This window comes from Nicotiana tabacum, chromosome 4, assembly GCF_000715075.1.
Source record: "Nicotiana tabacum cultivar K326 chromosome 4, ASM71507v2, whole genome shotgun sequence".
Lineage (NCBI taxonomy): Eukaryota > Viridiplantae > Streptophyta > Magnoliopsida > Solanales > Solanaceae > Nicotiana > Nicotiana tabacum.
Window position 1 is genome coordinate 17,023,994 of NC_134083.1, and position 15,909 is coordinate 17,039,902.

General features: G+C 34.3%; 2 protein-coding genes across 3 annotated transcripts; both read left to right on the plus strand.

Annotated features, from left to right (window-relative positions):
* Nucleotides 1-541: 541 nt before the first annotated feature.
* On the plus strand, nt 542-5,787 carry LOC142180259 (coiled-coil domain-containing protein SCD2-like). The gene is made up of 7 exons (XM_075251446.1): nt 542-672; nt 795-913; nt 1,005-1,071; nt 1,565-1,606; nt 2,141-2,181; nt 2,648-2,774; nt 5,433-5,787. Exons 2-7 carry the CDS (start codon nt 869-871, stop codon nt 5,561-5,563), a joined length of 453 nt encoding a protein of 150 aa, XP_075107547.1. The 5' UTR covers nt 542-672; nt 795-868; the 3' UTR covers nt 5,564-5,787.
* A 4,867-nt stretch (nt 5,788-10,654) lies between these two features.
* Nucleotides 10,655-14,923, plus strand: LOC107771218 (serine carboxypeptidase-like 45). Of its 2 annotated transcripts, none has more exons than XM_075251447.1 (10): nt 10,655-11,030; nt 11,154-11,255; nt 11,361-11,456; nt 11,771-11,863; nt 11,964-12,043; nt 12,560-12,841; nt 12,921-13,045; nt 13,713-13,805; nt 13,902-14,022; nt 14,272-14,923. In XM_075251447.1, exons 1-10 carry the CDS (start codon nt 10,778-10,780, stop codon nt 14,419-14,421), a joined length of 1,395 nt encoding a protein of 464 aa, XP_075107548.1. In that variant the 5' UTR covers nt 10,655-10,777; the 3' UTR covers nt 14,422-14,923. The 2 variants fall into 2 exon arrangements, with proteins under 2 accessions (XP_075107548.1, XP_016446048.1); XM_016590562.2 differs by having other exon boundaries at nt 13,902-14,019.
* The last annotated feature ends 986 nt before the right edge of the window (nt 14,924-15,909 follow it).

Below are 15,909 nucleotides of genomic sequence, written 5' to 3' on the forward strand. Positions count from 1 at the left end.
CTTAGTGGGCGTTTGGACATAAGAATTATAAAATTTCAAAAAAAAGTGAAATTTTTTTTAAATGAAAATGGTATTTGAAAATTAGAGTTGTGTTTGGACATGAATATTATTTTGGGTTGTTTTTGAAGTTTTGTGAGTGATTTGAATATTATTTTGGGTTGTTTTTGAAAATTTACCGTTGCCTCTGCCAGCAGACTTATTTTGGCCTGCGGGGGACGTTTAATTTAAAACATGGCGGCCCATAAAGCTTCCACGTGGAAATCACATTTTAAATAAAGAGAAACTTAAATAGCCGCCCGCCCAAAAGTTAGCCGACAAACGTATATATTATTGGACATAATTATTGTATAATATATGTATATTGGCTAGGGGCTATAAATATTTTTGACTGAGCGGCCAAATGTGTTAAAAGCCCTTAAATAAATTCCCGACCCGCCTCAAAATTTCCAACCCGCATCGTAATACCCAAACCTGTTTTCTTTAATATTTACTTGCCTCTTTTGTGGGGGTGGGGGGATGCTAATTATGAATTGGTGTGGCTAACTTTTGTGCTTTCAGGTATCTGTGCAGATATAGCAGGGGCAAAGCATGAGCATTGGTCATCTTTTGCACCTCTTCCATTTGAAGTTGTGATTTCTGCTGGGCAGAAGGCCAGGGAGGAATCCTGGAGTGGTGCTTAGCTCTTCCCTTGCAATTTTCCGTCCTGCATTAACTCCAAAACATACCATTCATTCTGCTTCTTATGTTTTCTCTTTGCATCTAAGTTGGATTTTAATATCTCTTGTGTTGAGCAGGTGGCGATGATTCTGATCGGAGCAAACGTGTTCGCGACATTAGTGACTTATCTGGAGAGGGAAATATTGAGAGTATGCTGTCAGTTGAAATGGCTCTAAGAGAATTAGCTTCCCTGAAGGTTTCTGTTTGTTTCTTTAATCATGGTTCCTATTATATGTCGTAAAAGCTGTGTAGTATATTCTGGTAAACAATATTTTTTTCTGCTTTAGGTTGAGGATGCTGTTATTCTTGCATTGGCACAGCCTCGGCGCTCAAATGTCGTCCGTCAATCCTCTGGTATGCGTTATGAGTTATGATTTTGTGAATTTTTGTTCTGTTGGTTTCAATGAATGATACTGATGTTGTCTAGTTTGTACTCCTCTCATCTCACGTTTATCTGCTATATGCATATACACGTCAAAGTTGGCCATCTCCTAGAGTTCATGCACTTTTTCTTGACACCGTATCTGATGTTACATAATTGCAGTAGGGCATGTCTTCTTCTGGCCATGTAAACCTGCATATTAGAAGTTGTGCATGAGAACTTCAATGATGGTTTACCTTCACCATTTTGCCATCCTAAAGACTATTAATAACTTGACTGCTTGCTGAGCATCCAGTGGCACATGTACTTTTCCTTAATGATTAATTTGATAGTCTTGCTGTTCCATCTGTGTCCAGTTCTCTTATGTTTCAACCCCTAGTCCATCTTTCGTGAGTGCTAGCTGTGTTTTGAGTTTGAAAATAGAATAAAACTTACTCTGTATTTTATGCTTTTGTTGCTTGGCAGATCCTAAATCATCTGTTGACCCCAAGTTGATGGATGCATATGGTAAGGAACATGCTTGATCCACTTGATACAAATTTGGCCATGTTCGATTTGGAATACCTTGATCTGCTGGTTATTTTAATATTCTCCTTAACTAGGATTGGTAGATCAATTATCTACAGTTATATTTTTAGAAATTGTTAAATGAAGTGCTTTCTATGTCATTCTCCCTTTTCTGAACTCAATTCGCCCACCCCAAGTTTTGAAGAAAACCTGCTTTTTATTTGAGAGCAGCTGGATGAATCCCTTCTTGATCCTATGTTCTGTACATATAGACTTTCTTTGGGGCTGCTATGCAGATGTTAGTTAAAGATGCAACTCCTTTTATAAATCAGTTTTGTCGTCTTGAAAAAAGTACATTAACATAAATCAGTTACGTCTCCCCATTCTGGACTTCAGTATTTGTCTTTTTTCTAGGTGTTTGGTATATAGGTCATGGTTTGCTAATACTGGAGGCTGTTGACTTGTTGATTTGCTGTGGTATAAGAAATGCCTTCTTCGAGATTTTGATTAAGATTTTTGTGTTTTTGGTTGCAGAGTTGAGCCAAGAGGAGTCAGAAGATGTTCTTTTCAAGGAGGTCTGTTGTCTTCTTTGTTGATTTAGTTATTTTGTTCTGGAGCCATTTCCTCTTCTGTTTGTTGTATTGGCCCTTTATATCAATTGGCATGCTGAGCCTTTTCATTTCCCTCATAGCATAATGAAGTTAAAACTTTAGTATGTTTTAATACATATCATACTCCTTTACCTATCAAAAGAAAAACGAAGTTAAACGATGTTTATGAAGGTTGAGCTTTTTCATTGTTTCCCTCATAGCATAATGAAGTTAAAATTGTAGTATGTTTTAATACATATCATACTCTACCTATCACAAGAAAAAAACACTCCTGGTCAGACCAATTTTGCTGGACGGAAACTTTGTAATCTTTTAGTTGAATGTTGAAACTAGTACAAGTTACAAAGTCTTGAGGAGTATTTGGTTTTGCCACTTGACCAATCTCGTTGCATTAGTTCCACCACATGATGAGCCATTGCTAAAATTGCAGGCTTGGCTTACATACTTCTGGAGGAGAGCAAAAGTGCATTGTGTAGAAGAAGATATTGCAGAAGAGAGGCTTCAGTTCTGGATTAGCCGTAGTGGGCAAACACCAACCACTCATGATGCTGTTGATGGTAATTCATTTCCCCTACTTTTTCTTGAATAAAGAAATACAATCCATACTACTAATAAAAGTTCAAATAAATATTCTCAAGAAAATTTCAAATAATGGTCTTAGCTTTCACATTCCATCGTTGCAACTTAGACAGTTCCATTCGAGCCTTACACGGAAATTCCTATTGCAAAAAAGTTTCTTCCTAATCTGTCCTTGTACCTAGAATCCTATTATGTTTAATCAAGCTATAAGCATAAAAAAAATTGTTAGTTATTTTATACTACTAATGAATGCCCAAACACCTGCAATAAATAGCCGAGTCTCATGTTCATTATATTAACTCTCAGGATGTCCCGTTTTGTGATGCTAGCTTGAGTAGGATAGGGGGTAAATTGGTCTGTCTACTGCACTCCACCTTTTAAATTTTAGGAAATTACTCCCTCTGTCCAAATTAATGTGATGGTGTTTTGACTTGGTGCAGAGTTTAAGAAAGAAAGGAAGACCTTTAAAACTTTTGGTCTAAAACAAGCCCATAGATATTTGTGTGATTATCATCCCATTAATGGTAATATGAGTATTTTAAAGTTAAATTTTAAATTGAGTATATAATTGTGTCATTCTTTTTGAGGCTGACTAAAAATGAAAAAGTGTCCCATAAATTGGGATAGAGGGGGGAGTATGTTTAACATGGAAACTGAAGTCTATTGAGAAATATGCACACATGTAGTGTCTCACTAGTTTTTTTTTGGATTGCTAATATGGAACTTTGAGAAGTTGCTGGGGTCAATGCAATTGTGGCAGAATTGGAGAGAAGCCAAGCCGTTGCTTGTCAACCCTTTACAACAACAACAACAACAACAACCCAGTATAATCCCACTAGTGGGGTTTGGGGAGGGTAGTGTGTACGCAGACCTTACCCCTACCATGAGGTAGAGAGGCTGTTTCCAATAGACCCTCGGCATCCTTCCCTCCAAGAACTCCCCACCTTGCTCTTGGGGTGACTCGAACTCACAACATCTTGGTTGGAAGTGGAGGTTGCTTACTATCAGAGCAACCCCTCTTGTCAACCCTTTAGGACTTATAAATTGAGTTGGCCTCGATGAGGATGTCGAGTTTCAAAGGGTGCAGGTGGTTTGTTAGGGGTCCGACTCTTTGAACTTGACATGAAAACAAGAGTGTTGTCATGAGGTATACCCAGCAAAAGTGGGTGCTGGGAGAAGTTACAACCAAATAGTGTCTCACAAGCTCTAGCAATGGAATTTTTCAATTTAAACAGCTCAAGGAAAGTAAAAGAATCAATTCTGAACAATATCTGACTATTTAAAGTTACACAGATGCCCCCCCCCCCCCCCCCCAAACACACACACTCTTAAGGGAGTTACACTTTGCTCGACCTGCGCAGAAATTAAGATGTCCCTAAAAGCACGTTAAGAGCTTCCACTTGTCATGGTTGCGAAGTCCATACTTTGTAGGCCTTGGTGGAAAAGCTATGTAGTGTAAAACTATAACTGGCATTACTTTGTAGGCCTTGGTGCAAAAGCTATATTTGTGTACAACTATAATTGGCAATGGTCAGATTGGACCCACAAAGCTAGTGTTACCTAGACTTCATGTTGTCAGTGGTGCCATAGAATATGCTTTGTTGGCCTCGGTGGAAGAACATTATTTGGAAAGCTATAATTGCTAATCACAGGCATTGGTTAGCATTGGACCCGCACCTAGAGTTGCTGTTGTCAGTGGTGCCATAGAATATTATCTTCTATAATTTTGTCTTCCATCCAGGTGCTCTATCTCTTTGTTTCTTATTCTACATATTTCTGAAGGACAGCTGAAAGAATTGAAACTCTTCACTCTACCTGATCAAAAAAAGAATTGAAATTCTTCTCTCCCTTCCCCACTGATAGGGCTTGACATAACCTTCAGATTGAGTTTATTGCTCACTGGAAGTTGTTACCAAAAAGTTTTTTCCTAGTTTTTACCAAAAATTCCTTCCAGCTTTTTTTAAAAAGTTTATAGATTCTTGGCATGATGGTGGTGGTTTGAGGTAAACCATTATATGTGAAAGGATGATTAACCATTTTAAGGAAAGGTTGGTTAACCGCTTTAAAGATTCCAGGAACCGTATACTGTCATAGTGTGCCCTTATATATACTTTTTTTCCTTATATTTAATCAACTTAAGTAGAACCATTCTCAGCCAACTTTTTTCCTGTTTCTTTTTTCTGTTTAATTAAGAACCACTAGTTATTGAGCAACTAACTACACATTTTATAGGTTAGAATTATTTTGGATATGAAAAGGGAACGTTTTTTTTTTTTTTGGGGGGGGGGGGGGGGGCCCCCACTCAAGTGAGAAGAATGGATGAAAAAGAGATAAGGGATTCAGGTCAAAAAAGGACGCTGCCAGAGGAAAGAACGATGACTTGAGATATAACTTTGTGGACAACATTATTAGTCTGTTTCTCTTTTTTAATCATTCATTCCTGAGGTCTTGAATGCTGAAAATCAGAGGTCTTAAGAAACAGAGGGGAGTGATGATTTGGAAATTGTAAGAACTGGCTGGGGTCTGGCTAAAGGTGGAAGTAAATAAGTAGAGTGGAAAAATTGATAATTTCAATCAAAACCGTCTTACGATTCTGTATAGAATTCCAAATGGTAATCTTTTGCTCTTTTTCACAGTGGAAAGAGGTTTAATAGAATTGAGGAAGCTGGGGATTGAACAGCAGCTGTGGGAAGCTTCTCGTAAAGAAATTGACCAACCTTCGGTTACTAATGGCAAAATGACTGCGGAGTCAGAGGCATCTCCATGATGGACAATGTAGTTGTTTGATATCTATTCTTTTAGGGATTGTACCCTTTTTTTTTCTTTTTCAGTTTACAGTTCTGATAGATATTATTTCTTCCTCATCCTTTGATTTATTCTTTCGGTTTGTTTTCCTGGAATTTTGAAATGGTAGAGCTTGAGGATCTGAGAACAGATAAATTGTAATTAGTTGTTTGTATAAGTGATATCGTCTGTATATTTGAGCTGTGATGTTACTTTGTTAAATCAAATAATTTTCATTAATAACAGAAGACAGTAAAAAAAATATATCTGAAATTAGGTGAGAGATATAACCATATACGTAATGCACTGTTCGTCATGTCCCCATCATTCTCTGCCTGTCTTCAATAATATCCAACTGGACTATGCTTCATCCGTTGCTTTCAATATCACCAATGAAATGTTGGACAGAGAAAATGGATACAATTCAATCAAAAACTAGTACTAATGAATTTATTACTTTATGTCATGTACCGTATACTGTCTAAGACGTTAATGCATTGCGTAGTCTTATTCCTTTATTAGGAATTGGGTTTAAAAAGCTTTTCTTTTATTTCCAGTTTTCCTGTGATTCGAAGTTGAAACAGGGAAGAATTGAATAGTTACACGTGATGATAAATTTTGGTAAAAGCTCAGTGTTCCAAGCAGAAGGAAGAATACAAGCTAAAAGCAAGTGTAAGTGGGAAAATTCTTGAGTTACTCAAATACAGGTGTCCAAGTGGACTATACAAAACTGTGAAACATTATTATTGATGGCATGAAATTCATAAAAAAAGAGCATCATCTTTCATCTTTGAGCGTGCAAAAGATATAAGTATGTCTTTTTGGAAACTGCAATCTTTTGTGTGTTTTTCACGCTACATATGAATGCAAGTGAAGTTATACAATAGTCAATCTTCTTGCGTCGTTATAGGCGCTAAAATCGGGTGTTACTGTTGATCTTTCATTAAGATATTATTACTACTCCGAATCCGAAATACTTATTTATTCCATGTTGTAGCAGGTCACTATAGCTAATTTCAGTTGTTATAGATAATTAATTATAATTATTTTTTAGTGCAAAAGTTCTTTTATACCTCAGTGTAGAGAAGTTAAAGCCGAATGATAATTCATAACCTTGTTACCGCCCAAAAAAGATGCATTGACCTTAAATAATTCAACGAATTAGGTGCACTACATTTCATAGGTTAGTTAGGGAAGGTTAGAGTTTGAGAAATGCTAAAAAGTCGTCAAAAAGTGTCTTTGACTTGTGTTTTAAGTGTTAACACTTAACAGCTAATTTCCGAGTGGCACTAAAGTGATATTAATTTCTTGGAAAGCAATTTCAATACTACTTCTAGTATTTAGCTCAAAGGAAAACAATATCTCCGACTAAATTTTATCACAAGATCTCAAATCTTTCAAATTGTTCTATTTTGTATGGTTTTGATCTTGGGAAAAGGCAGGGATAGAGCTGCATAGTTTGAAGGTTCAATTGAATTTTTTTCGTAAAAAACTTATACCGAAAATTTTCAAGAAAAGCTTCAAATTTGCTTATGCACTCTACGAAATGGTTCAAATTTGTCATTCATTAGTAATTGAGATCAGATTCATCCTTACTGTTATAAAAAAACAAAAGCTAGATTTTCCCTTATTGAACAACGGCATAAGTTTTTCAACATTTGAGCCTTTCTAACAAGTAAAAAGGTTCAAATTTATCCTTAAACTATATGAAATGGTTCAGATTTACCCCAAAAACTTTCTAAAGTTTCTTGCTTGTCGCTAAACAAAGGTTGGACCATGATAAGGCTGTCATAAAAAAAGGATGGAAGTTTAAATGTCCATCTGTCTGCTTTTGGCAGTTATATATACAAACAAGTGGGAAAAAAGGAATGATTTAAGTAAGGTGCAACTTTTGTAAAGGTTTCTTCTGCTTAGAAGCTATAATGGGGTTCTTGTGAATTTGTGTGAAAAGTGAATTGACAAATCATGATACTTCATTATTATAATATAGTAACACACTCTTTTTCTTGTGAAGTCCAAAGACTATCATCCCTTCTACCTAATACGTACATAAAGAAAATGTTTTTACACTGTTGCTGTATTTGATTTAAAGTATATGCCATTATATATCTACTTTTAGTATTCATTATAAAGATTCTAATTGATCTTAGTGGACCACATCTCATTTTCCCATGTTTTATCTAATGTCTATGAGGTGCTGTATTTTTGCTCTCATTTTTCGTGGGCGTTTCGACATAAGAATTGTAAAATTCAAAAAACAAAAATGAAAAAAAATTTCAAGTGAAAATGATATTTGAAAATTAGAGTTGTGTTTGGACATAAATATAATTTTGGGTTGTTTTTGAAGTTTTGTGAGTGATCTGAGTGAAAATTTTGAAAAATAGCTTTTTGGAATTTTTCAAATTTTCGAAAAATTCCAAAATGCATCGTCAAGTGAAAATTGGAAAATTTATGACCAAACGTTGATTTCAAAAAAAAAGTAAAAAATTTTCGAAAAAATTAAAAAATTTCTTATGTCCAAACGGGTTCAGTTACTTATCTAAGCATATGTTGCTCTCATTTTCCCTTGGAAAATTACTTTGAATCTATACCAAATAGTATCAGTGTGGAAAGATGTCTAAGTGATCTGATAAATAGATATTTCCTTCGTCTCAAAAAAGATTATCTTAGTGGGCGTTTGGACATAAGAATTATAAAATTTCAAAAAAAAGTGAAATTTTTTTTAAATGAAAATGGTATTTGAAAATTAGAGTTGTGTTTGGACATGAATATTATTTTGGGTTGTTTTTGAAGTTTTGTGAGTGATTTGAATATTATTTTGGGTTGTTTTTGAAAATTTACCGTTGCCTCTGCCAAAATTCATGTTCAAGTGAAAATTGAAAATTTTATGACCAAACACTGATTTCGAAAAAAAATGAAAATTTTTCGAAAAAAAGTGAATTTTTTTTTATGTCCAAACGGGCTCTTAGTTTGACTTAGCACAAATTTTAATAAAGAAAAGATGGACTTTTGAGAATATGATCATAAATAAGCCATAACATTTGTGTGATTGCAAATTTTTGAAACTTGTGGTATGAAACTTGTTATAGCATTTGTGACTATAAATGCTTCTTATTAAGAAAATATTAAAAGATGTCAATCTTTTCGAAACAAACTAATAAACAAATATTGACAATCTTTTTAAGACAAGGGAGTATTTTACTTAGAATGTCAGACCTTTAATATCCAAGGAAAGTCATAAAATAAAGAGTATATGTTTTGTGCTTTCATCTAGTCTAAGTAAATTTACAATAACAACTAACTTTTCATAATAAAACTGATATGGTAACTTAGAAAAAAAAATTGCTATGATAAGTTAAAAATTAAGTTGATTTAGAGGCATATTTAGAGGGTTGGTTACTTGGTTATGTCCTTACTGATTCACGTAAATCCGGTAGGCTTTGCCCATACTTTGTAAAAATTCAAATATTTATAAAAATTTGATTGTGAATACAGTAATTGTTGTAGTTTTGACTTGAGGTCACTTTAACCATCCAAAAATTTTAAATTTTGAATTTGCCTTTGCTACTAGTTTACATAGCTTAATTTCTGAAAGAAAAGTCTAAGTAGTGTTGTAAAAGGCGTTTTCGGGGCAAGGCGCACCAAAAATGTCCCGAAGAGATAGTGTAGGCGAAAGTCTCAAGATGCATATGCCCATCAATTTGGGGCGTATACCCAGGCGTTCGAGGCACGTTTTTATAGTGAGGCGTAAGCCCCAGAGACTTTTTCAAATTAAAACATTTTTATCTTGTCCGCTAGTATGCTAATATCTCCCAAAAGTAACAAATATTCAATTTGTTTTTACAAATACAAAGAGAACTCCATTCTCATTCATAGCAGCAAATTCAAAGTTCAAATTGCAGGTTAGTCATCCTTTTTGTTCCTCCATGTAGAAATCTTTATTCTTTTCGACTTAAGTTACTTGTGCTTGTAAGTAGCGTATAATATATTGATTTGATTAGTTTTTTGTGGAGATGTCTCTCTCTCTCTCTCTCTCTCTCTCTCTCTCTCTCTCTCTCTCTCTATATATATATATATATATATATATATATATATATATATATATATATATATATATATATATATATATATGTAATTTTACATGTTTAAAATATTTATTGTAATTAAATTAATTTATAAAATATTAAAAATCAAATATCCATGGAGTTTACGCCCGTACCTCGGGGCTTACGTGTCATATGTAAAATGAGTCGCCTTACGCCCACGCCTTTTAAAACACTGCTGAAAGAAAACTATGATTCTGTCATGCTCTTTACTTGAAGATGAAGCTAAGAGGATTTTTTTCTGTGAAGACTCTTTGGTCATTTTTGGTCATTTTCACACATTTAGTGAGACATGGAAAGTATTCTTGTAAAGCCACTTTCAAGCTTCAGGAAAGAAACATGCCTTTCCTGTTTTAGCTACCTGCCCAAAAATGTGACATAGCATGTGCTGGTTTTTTACTTTGTACTCATTGGCTTGGTAAACTAAAACTCATATTTATAGGAGTACAACTTGTGATCTTATTTTTATGATTACAAGGGTATTATTATTAAATTAAAATAAAAAATTTAAAATTAAAACTTCTTAAATATAATTTTTTCTAAAATAGACTAAAAATGTTATGTTTCTTTTAGTTTTTTATTCAGTGTTCGATATTTATATTTGGGATCAGATTAATTCGTTGGCGTCACATAAAACTCATTAAAAGAAAGAATAGATGAGAGGGAATTAACAAGACTGTAAATTCTGAGAAGTAAATCAGAATTTTCAGAGAAAAGTGGCAAGCACATTTCGCTTTCAAGAAACCAAACCCTCTTTGATGAGTGCTGACACAAACCTCATGTAGGCAAGGTGGGGACCAGCTAAGAATTTCCTCTCTGGTCATTTTGGTCTCTAATACATGTCTCTCTCTGATCAATATTTCCATGCCAACAGTCTACAGACAAGTAATGATATAAAAGTTTTATTATGATATTGACATGTTATATTAAGCATGCTATTTCTTTAATTCCCTCCCCCAATCCCCACCCCCACCCCAACTTATTCATTCCACGACTCTCAGTCTCTGCCCTCCACTAAGCTACATTATATAGCTCATCTCTTTAACTACTTTCACTCTCAAGCTCTCTCTTCTTCTTTTTTCTTACTATCAAGAATGAAATTGCAGACTTCAAAAACAATGGCTATGGCTATTTTTCTGTTTCTTTTTTGTGTTTCTTTAGGAATTGTGTCTGCATTGCCTCATCCAGACAAGATCATACAATTGCCAGGACAACCTCAAGTGGGGTTTCAACAATTTTCAGGATATGTTACTGTTGATGATAAGAAACAAAGATCTCTCTTTTACTACTTTGTTGAAGCAGAAACAAATCCAGCTTCAAAGCCTCTAGTTTTGTGGTTGAATGGAGGTACACAAATTTGGAAACAAATCTTTTTGATCTGAAAGCATTCTTGATACTGTTATTTGTCTTCTTTTTTTAATCTTGATAAAGTTTCAAACTTTTTTGAGTATTTGCATTTGTTTTGTGTAGGACCTGGATGTTCTTCAGTGGGGGTTGGTGCATTTTCTGAAAATGGACCATTTAGACCAAGGGGACAAGTTCTTGTTAGGAATGAACACAGCTGGAACAAAGGTGAGATCACATTATATTTAAGATAATTTTCCAGTTATTTCCTCTGGTAAATGCATAGTTATTGAGAAGTAGAAAATGATTGTTTTTTCTTGAAATATATTGCAGAGGCAAACATGTTATATTTGGAGAGTCCAATCGGAGTTGGGTTCTCTTATTCAAATGATACTTCTTCCTATGAGACAGTAAATGATGAAATAACAGGTATTTTACCCACTCTTAATTACGCTTTCCATATGTTTTTATATTAATTCAACATGCATTTCACGTTAAGACTGTAAAATTCCAACTTTTGGTTCATCTCCAAAAGCTTGTTCCTTTTCATCTTTTCTTTCTCTCTTTTATGATGAGCATGTGATTACTGATCTTTTTGTTTTAGCGTTAATGAGGATTCTGGAATCTTTATGATTCTTTATGATATTTATACGACTTAATTGAGCTTTGCCTTTCTGAATTTTAAATTACTTGCTTTATATCTCTTTGCATTCTAAAGTCGTTTTCTTTTTGTATTCTTATAGCCAGAGACAATCTTGTATTCTTGCTACGTTGGTTCCATAAATTCCCACTGTATAGAAAAAGCAATTTGTTTTTAACTGGTGAAAGTTATGCAGGTAAGATTTATTCCTTATAAGTGCCATAGCTGGGAATTTATTTATTATTTTTATTTCTTTTATTCTTGGTTAATCACATTTTTGGCTTGTTTGGTTACAGGACATTATGTACCTCAGCTTGCAAAGCTCATGATGGCATTTAACAAGAAGCAGCAGATTTTCAATCTAAAAGGAGTTGCAGTAAGTTTACCTAATGAATTCACTTTTACAATCCAAAAGTTTCATAAAAAGTTGCAGATCCTAAGTTGTTTATCTTTGATAATATGCATTGTGTTTGTATTACATGTCATTCAGACTCTAACATTTCATTGTCCAACCATATTACAGAGGCCGATCCAGAATTTAAACTCTTTGGGTTCAGCTTTTAAGGTTTTTAGCATTGAACATATGATATTTTTATGTATTCATATCTACTATTTTTGCAATTTTAATGAATGTTACCCATAAATTTTTACCCCGCGTCGTAAGTTATGAGTTCAATTGAACCTTGAACCTGTCACTAGTGACACACTGCATCCGCTCCTGACCATATATATGTATGTGTATGTATGTATGTATTACAAAAAATGAGTTAAATATACATTTTAGAACCTGCTCTCTCAACTCAGAGTTCGCGATGTCTAAATTTTGGATCAGCCACTTACTTAAAGGAAAAGTTCTTCATTTTAATCACTTGTTTTTCCTGTTTCATTGCAGCTAGGTAATCCGGTTCTGGAATTCGCTACTGACTTTAATTCAAGGGCAGAGTACTTCTGGTCACATGGTCTAATATCAGATCCAACATACAGAATGTTTAGTTCTGCTTGCAATTATTCGCGATATGTCAGCGAGTACTACAGGGGCTCTGTATCGCCAATCTGTTCAAGAGTCATGAGCCTAGTAAGTAGAGAAACCAGTAAATTCGTGGACAAGTACGGTGTTACTCTTGATGTTTGTATTTCGTCAGTGCTTTCCCAATCCAAGATTATAAGTCCCCAAGTAAGTGTTCTCCTTCATTTGATAGGTTTCTCTTATGTTCTTATCACACTATATTGACTATACTCTTACTAATTACCAGGAAAATGTCGAGAAGTTAGATGTATGCGTGGAAGATGAAATTGTCAATTACTTGAACCGGAAAGATGTGAGAAGGGCCCTTCATGCTGAGCTTGTCGGAGTACGTAGATGGGCAGTTTGCAGCAGGTAAGCTTTCTTTCCTTGCTAACAGGGCCACTAGCTCAATGAATTTAACTTCAGCATGTAGAAATTATTTACACTGTAAGTGTATTTTAGCCTGTTGTATAACCTACCTTATTTTCAGGTTACTTTCTATAGACGTTAAACTCATAGCTGAATAGTACAATATGACGCCTATCATTCCATAGACTTCAACTTATCAGAAACATTAATAAGCACCATGGGCTAGTCTCTTGAGTTTCATGAGTAATATTTAGTTATTTACAAACCCTTCGCCAGAAAAATACACACTGCATATCTAGGTCAAGAATTTATTTTTATGTATATATATTACTATATGTTTAATCCCCTTAGTTTTTTGTGTGTTTACTTTATTTTTTGACACCCCTTAATTCCTGACTCCGCTACTGACCTCTTGTACAATAATGTGCAAGCTTGCAACTCTCCCTAAAGAACAGACGGTTCTCAATGCACCTACAAAAACCAGGGAAATGAATATGTTTCTTTACACAGCGGACGAATGCCAGTAGAATCAATACATTTCATTCAAAAAATATATATACTCGGTTAGGAAGTTCAAGTCAAAGCTTTACTTTCTGTTTGGCTTCTTTGAGGGGGAAAACTTCTTATATTATGATGAATCGATATAAAATCCCTCTCACTGCTGCCACAGTATTCTGGACTATCAACTGCTGGACATAGAGATACCAACCATCTCCATTATAGGAATGCTTGTCAAAGAAAGAATTCCAGTATTAATATACAGGTATACATGCAGCCACATTCAATTTTTCTTCATACACTTGTATGAGCTCGGCAATTTGTTCGGCATCTAACACCAATGCTTACAAATCTTTAACAGTGGGGATCAAGATTCTGTCATTCCACTAATTGGAAGTCGCGCAACTGTTCATCAACTAGCAAGGCAAATGCGGCTGAACACAACTGTCCCCTATAGAGTTTGGTTTGCAGGGCAGCAGGTAGTACGTAATATTTTTCCTTATGTCCCTTATGTTAAAAGTCTTCTCGAGCCGAGGGTCTATCGGAAACAACCTCTCTACCCCTCGGAGTAGGGGTAAGGTCTGCGTGCACACTACCCTCTCCAGACCCCACAAGTGTTATTTCACTGAGTCGTTGTTGTTGTCCCGTCCGTGAAAAAAAGCCAACTATATTATTTTAAGACCACTTTTCAAGCAAAAAGTCATTTTCTTTTTCTTTTTTGCTGTGTTTAGGTTGGTGGATGGACACATGTATATGATAATATCCTCTCCTTTGCTACTATTAGAGGTGCTTCTCATGAAGCTCCTTTCTCACAACCTGAGAGATCACTTGTTCTGTTCAAGTCATTTCTTGAAGGCAGGCCACTCCCTGAAGTTTTCTGATCAGATCCGAAATTGGTGTGACAAACATCTAGTAGAGTAAATAGGTCCATCTTGTAAAAGATTGCTCCAAAGATGAGAAGAAAAAAGAGGATTAGAAGAATTAAAGTGATAACCATCAGACAGTGAAAAAGAAGAACTAAAAGTGACTACTGGAGACTGAAGAAACACAAAAAATTGTGTTCTGAACAGCATATCTGCATGTAGATGAGTGCAAGGGTGTAGAGTGTTTGTAATTTTTATTGGAAGCAAAAGATTCCATGTTAAAACATTTGATCTTTTGTGGAGTAGTTTATACTATTTGATGTGTACAGCCTAGGCATCAAGTGTTTAAGATTAGTTATTTTACTTGAACTTGATGAAGAAATTCGAACTTCACTTTTTTCTCATTATTCTAGTTTTATATATCAGCTTTATAGAGTATAATGCTATTTAGCAAGTCATTGTTGGAAAGAATGTTTTAATATTTTGAAACAATGAATTGGTAAATCATTTGATTTCTTTAAACATCGAAGTTGTTTACTAATTAAGATCTATCTTTTTGTAAAATTTTATATTACATTCATTATTGAATCTTCTAAATTTACTCTTAATGTCTAGAGTTGTGTTCTGGACAGCATGTCTGCATGTAGATGAGTGAGAGTGTAGAGGAAAAAATATATTTTGTGCCTCATTTCTTTTTTGTCTCACAATTTTTTGGACTCAGAATTTTGTGGACCCAAAAGTATAAGCTAAAGAGTCCACAAATTTGTGAAATAGAAAGAGGTCATACATAATTAATGTCAGTTATGTGAGGCACACCATAAAACGATATAGAGAGCCTAGACATCAAAAGAGTTGGTGTTTAAATAGCTGTTTTACTTGAAAATGAAAAAATTCAATAACAACTGGTTCTTTAGTTTACATCAAACTACAGATTTTATCCATTATTCTAATTTTATTTATCATCTTAATATAAGTAATGTGAATAAATTTGATGTTCCAAAATTCATGAATCCATTTATGGGCACTAGCATATAAATATGGGTTAATACTTTGGTAAAAAGAGATGCAATCTTGGATAGGCAATTTTATTCAAATCTGTTTGTGAAACCTTGATGGTGAAATCCCAAATATTGAAAATACTAAACTTTTTCTTTTATAGTTTAACTATCCGGTATTATGTATATTGGCTCGACTAATTCGAATTCGTATCACATAAGACACATTAAAAGGGAAGTCGCTCCTTATCAGAAATTTCTACATTACAACGACTCAAAAGCGAAATCTTTGAGTAAGGATTGATCCTATTAAAGAGCAACTTTTTATGAATGATACTCCAGTTTGACCATCAAAGAAGTATTCTTATGTATATTGAAGTCTTAGACAACTGAAAAAATGAACAAACTAACATGTTTGTTTTGCACAATTTGAAACTAAAAACACTTGGGAAAAGATCGGCAAGACACAAATAACTTCTATAATACTAATAAAATTCTTCTCAAATGATTT